At 35.4% G+C, this 4,774-nt stretch overlaps 1 protein-coding gene and 1 long non-coding RNA gene across 2 annotated transcripts in view; one reads left to right on the top strand and one right to left on the bottom strand.

The window, feature by feature from the left end:
- The window catches only part of otog (otogelin), a 95,507-nt gene that overhangs the window by 81,532 nt on the left and 9,201 nt on the right, over window positions 1-4,774 (top strand). The window contains exons 46-51 of the mRNA XM_014025379.1: window positions 262-360; window positions 463-503; window positions 1,765-1,840; window positions 3,087-3,265; window positions 4,294-4,398; window positions 4,572-4,691. Coding sequence (XP_013880833.1) covers window positions 262-360; window positions 463-503; window positions 1,765-1,840; window positions 3,087-3,265; window positions 4,294-4,398; window positions 4,572-4,691 — 620 coding nt within the window. The remainder of the gene's footprint in view (window positions 1-261; window positions 361-462; window positions 504-1,764; window positions 1,841-3,086; window positions 3,266-4,293; window positions 4,399-4,571; window positions 4,692-4,774) is intronic.
- The window catches only part of LOC106529863 (uncharacterized), a 9,092-nt gene that overhangs the window by 850 nt on the left and 3,468 nt on the right, over window positions 1-4,774 (bottom strand). The window contains exon 2 of the long non-coding RNA XR_001311690.1: window positions 844-986. This is a non-coding gene — a long non-coding RNA (uncharacterized LOC106529863). The remainder of the gene's footprint in view (window positions 1-843; window positions 987-4,774) is intronic.

Below are 4,774 nucleotides of genomic sequence, written 5' to 3'. Positions count from 1 at the left end.
ACACACACACACACACACACACACACACACACACACACACACACCTGTTTAAAACTCAAACCCAGAACCGAACTTTCTCCATCCTTCCTCTGATGGTTACATTTCCACAAATAAACTTTTTACTTTAAAACCTAAAAGAAAAAAAAAACATTAAACAGTGGTGTATTTTGATCCATATGCTTTTTGATTTAAACTTGTTTATAAATAAATGTTTTCATCCTCCTAATTGTCAAGTCACAGCTCTTTTGTCTGTGTGTGCAGTGTGTCAGCCCTACAGGTGTCCTCAGCTGACCTGTCCTGTTGGGATGTCGGTTGTGTCCATGTCCAGTCTTAGTCACTGCTGCCCCAACCAAACATGTGGTAGGACTCATATTACACAACCTGCTGCCTCTCACATGTTAGACTGAGATTTAACATTAAAAACAAGATGGCAACAGTTTATGTTTCTGTGGTTTTTTTTAGAGTGCTCCTGTGAAAAGATTGTCTCTCCAAAATGTGGCCTGGTATGTCCTGAGCTTTAATATTCAGCCTTTGTGTGACAGTGTCACTTGCTTCTTTGTTTTGTTTTATTTTTATCTGAAGAATACTGAAAGAGGAATTGATGTGAAGCATGTCTTTGAAATGATAAATCTAAAAACGTTTCTAAAGTTTTAGAATTTGAAGTCTGTCTTCAATACAGTTTATAATATACTGGAAGGATTTGAATGGTTTAAAATATTTGAGATAGTTCCTCTCAGTGAGGAGAGACTTCAGAAATATTTCAAAATACAACTGAACGAGCATCATTTGCTTCTATAACCACCCATGATGAGAGGGAAATCATTCTCCTCCTACTGAACTCACTTATTCAGATTTTTTTTCCATCAGCTGCTCAGTACAAAAGGTTAGGTCGTGCCATTCCATCCAACTTTAGGCCTCTGTAAGACTTGGTGGTGTAGCCTGGGTGGTTTCCTGATCCAAGTCAAATCCAGAATCTTGACCAAAATCTAATTTAAAAGGAGATTTGAATACATTAAAATATAAATAAAAATATATTCATTTTGACACACGGAAAAAGTTAGAAGAGACTAAAAATAATGTTTAATTTGTGAGGGCAAGAAAAGAAAATATTTTTAGAATGATTACCCATTATGTCAGCTTTGTTTCAGCAACACTCCAAAAACCAGAATTGAATTTGTTGATTGTCTGGTTGTTGAGCAGATACTGTTCTGTATGGGGAACCAAGTGTAAAATGAAATGTTACAAAAATTCCACTAACATTTTTTTCATTAGTTAGCTCACTTTTTGAATGTTGAAAAATTCCCACCAACATTTTATTGTTATTTATCTCACTGTTCTTACATGTAGCTAATTTTTACTAAATGTAAAATTTAAATGTTAAAAATATAATTAAATAATAAATCCTAAATCTAAATGTAAAAGTTAAACCCTAACTGTTGACGTTCACATTTAGGTATTTTGCTGTTGGCGCATGGCTCATATTATGACATCATCATCCTGAGACAATAGCAACTGCTAGTTCTTCGATGCAGCTAAAGCTTCCCTACAAGACATGAAAAATATCTTAGTGGAATTTTTTAACATTTTGTTTTTCACTTGGCGCCCCATAGTTCTGCTGTTCACTTTGTCTGCTAATATGTACTGTGTGAAAAAAAGTCTTGTGTGAAGCCAAACAAACTTGATTTTATGTGTGCTTGTTCTCGTAGTTACAGTCTATTTACAAAATACTACATTTATGAGGACTTGCTTCTCTTTGTTCTGCAGGGAGAAGCTGCACAGCTGGACCGGGCCTTCCTGTCTGACCCACAGAACCAGTGTGCCTGCAAACGATACAAGTGTGGTGAGTTCTGTTCACACTCACAGACAAGTGAGGCAGAGTTTTACAGCAAACACACTTTATTTTCCTCTCAGAGGTCAGTCCAGAAACTAAAGGAAGTCATTGAAACAAATGAACCAGAGCACCATGTTCAAGTAATGTTTTGTCTTTTGCACCAATTCACAGCAATAAACCAATTCAGTTATGTACAGAAACTGAAAGTTTATCCCTCCAATTTCAATTTATTACAACTTTTTCTGTTCAGTTCTGTTAAATTCAGTCTTATTAACCAGTTTAGTATAAAGTCCTAATGAATTCAGCTATAATCAAATAGAAGAAAATCTAGTTTAATTCAAATACAAATTTAATTGCAACCACGTTGAATAAAGTCCAAATTCACTCCATATAGTTTTAATTCAATATATTTCTAATAATTCAACACAATTTAACTCAGTCTGATTCTGATTTAGTTAATCTTATTCAGATTTAAAAACAAAAAATTCAAACACATTAAATTTAATTCTAATTATTTGCAATTTTGTTGATGCATTGCACTTCATGACAGTTAAATTTATGAAAGGCCCTTTAGGCCATAAATCAAACTTGCTTTCACATGTACTATCAAACCCTCTCACACATGCTTTGTTCACAAAGTAAATTAGTTTAATTGCATCGTATTTCATTAAAATTAAACTCATTTTAGTTCAGCACAGTTTAATTCTGTCCACTAGTAATACATTTTTAGTCATGGTAAAATTGAAATCCAGATTTATACAAACCACCCATTATGATTCAGTCCCAATTCAGCTGTTCATTCTGATCTATTTCAATAAAAGTCAGTAGATTCAGATATACAACTAAAGTAAACCACAGCTGAATAGTTTAGTTAAACTAAACTCAGTCCTAATATCTTGATCATTTTAGTTAGATTCAGCATTTTGATAAATATAAAAAGCCTGCTTAGGTTTTGAATCAACATTAAAAAAACAGTAGCATAATGTTTTAATGGGACTACAGATGGAAATTAGCCTTTTGATATATCTGTTATACTTACAACATTGTATTTTCATTAATATGCACTGTCCCATTTAAATAAAATCAGTCATATTAAATTAGTTGCATAAAAGAGCTTTTAATACTTTCTTGGAGGGTTAGATCTACTTTCAGTACGATCTCCTTTGATTTATTTATTGTAATGTTTGACACGTTCTAAAAGCTACAAATGAAGAAGAAAAATCCTCTGACCTCTGCTCTGTGTGTGTGTGTTCAGTGCGAGAGGCTGTGTGTGTGTTTGGTGATCGTGGACTGTTGCGACCGGGTCAGACTCTAGTGGAACACGGAGACGATGGTTTGTGTTACAGCCGTCAGTGCAGCCGCATCCTCGACCCAACGAGTGGCTTCCACCTGCTGCGCACCTCCACCGTTAACTGCTCCGCTCACTGCCAGCCTGTAAGACCCATACTTGTGCACAACATCTGGAAAAAACGTGTCTGTTGGCTTTTGTCTTCTCCACTGTTTTCTTATTAAACCATTGTAGGGGTTACAGTTTCTAAAGTAGTTTTGTTTACATGAAACATTCCTGGCTCAGGACTAAAAAGCACTGAATATATTTCACTTCCAGGTACTTCACTGTCATGTTGTTAACAGAGAATTCAGTTGAAAAGTGTCATATTTAGCTACTTCGACCATGGCTGGGTGAAATGAATTAAAAACTTTACAGTCTCATTCATCACTACAAAACAAACAAACACCCATCAAATACCAGAATCATGCCACTGATTAATGACATTTATGATGACGGATCTGCTTTGTGTCAAATGGAAACATTTTAGGCTGATGTGAGAAAGATGAAGACAGCTGAGTTGTAAATATTTCAAGATGTTTGTCCTGCTAAGTCTCCTGTGCAGATGCACTGTAGTTTAACCTGATTCCATAAGATCAGTTTTTGGTTTGCAGTTTCTGTAGTTTATTCCTGTGACCACCTGTTTTAAATACACATTTTAAATACACCCTGAAAAGTATAATCATGTTTAGGAAAAAATGCATATTTTTCTTTAATAGCAAGAAATACAACTGCAGAGACTTTAAATTCAAGTCAAGATGTCTTTAGAGTTTATTAACACAAAGAGTTGAGTGGCATCTGCATAACATAATCATGTTAATCATGGATCTTAAGAAACTATTAAAGATGTAAGTGAATAAAGAAAGGAGTACAAGGACTCATCCCTGGTGTACTCCACAAATCAAACAAAGGCTTTGTCACACTATAACTTTTTAGAAAAGTCATTCCAATGTAAAGAAATTTTGTCCAATTTTGTCCTCAGATAATACATTCGTTCAACTCACTATACAGACTGTTTATGTCCAGAAGAGTCATTTTGTTCCATTGTGTTGCACAGAAATTTCATATGTCTGCATATGTTGTCAGCACTGATCCTGTTTGTGTACAAAGCAAACCTGAATGTTTTTTGTTTCAGAATCAAATCTATGTGCCTCCCAAAGATCAGTCGACGTGCTGTGGTGTTTGCAAAAACATTTCCTGCTTCTATCAACATGAAAATGGGACCACAGGGCTCTATAAGGTAGGAAGACCTTTTCTGGTACTGAAATATTCATACAAGTAGAAATTACACAAACATTAATTCTAACAAAAAAAATTGTGTTATTCTCAAACGTTAGAGGTCTAACTCAGTTTTAGAGCTGCACCTCGTAGCTGCAGGAGTTCAGAAGCTGATGATGTTTTTGGTGTTTCCAGCCAGGAAAGTCCTGGGTGTCAAACTGTGTGACGTTCGACTGCAGCGACACTCAGTTTGGACCCACACTCATCTCGTACCCCTTCAGCTGCCCCCCCTTTAACGAAACCGAGTGTATGAAGGTCAGCAGCAGACACAGACACGAAGTCAGTTTATCTTCAGCTGGCATAAAACAACTAAACAGTATATATAGACTGATTAGTCT

Source organism: Austrofundulus limnaeus, unplaced genomic scaffold (genome assembly GCF_001266775.1).
Source record: "Austrofundulus limnaeus strain Quisiro unplaced genomic scaffold, Austrofundulus_limnaeus-1.0 Scaffold472, whole genome shotgun sequence".
Taxonomy (NCBI): domain Eukaryota; kingdom Metazoa; phylum Chordata; class Actinopteri; order Cyprinodontiformes; family Rivulidae; genus Austrofundulus; species Austrofundulus limnaeus.
The sequence above is the reverse complement of the archived record's forward strand: the minus strand, read 5'-3'. Positions and strand labels throughout refer to the sequence as shown.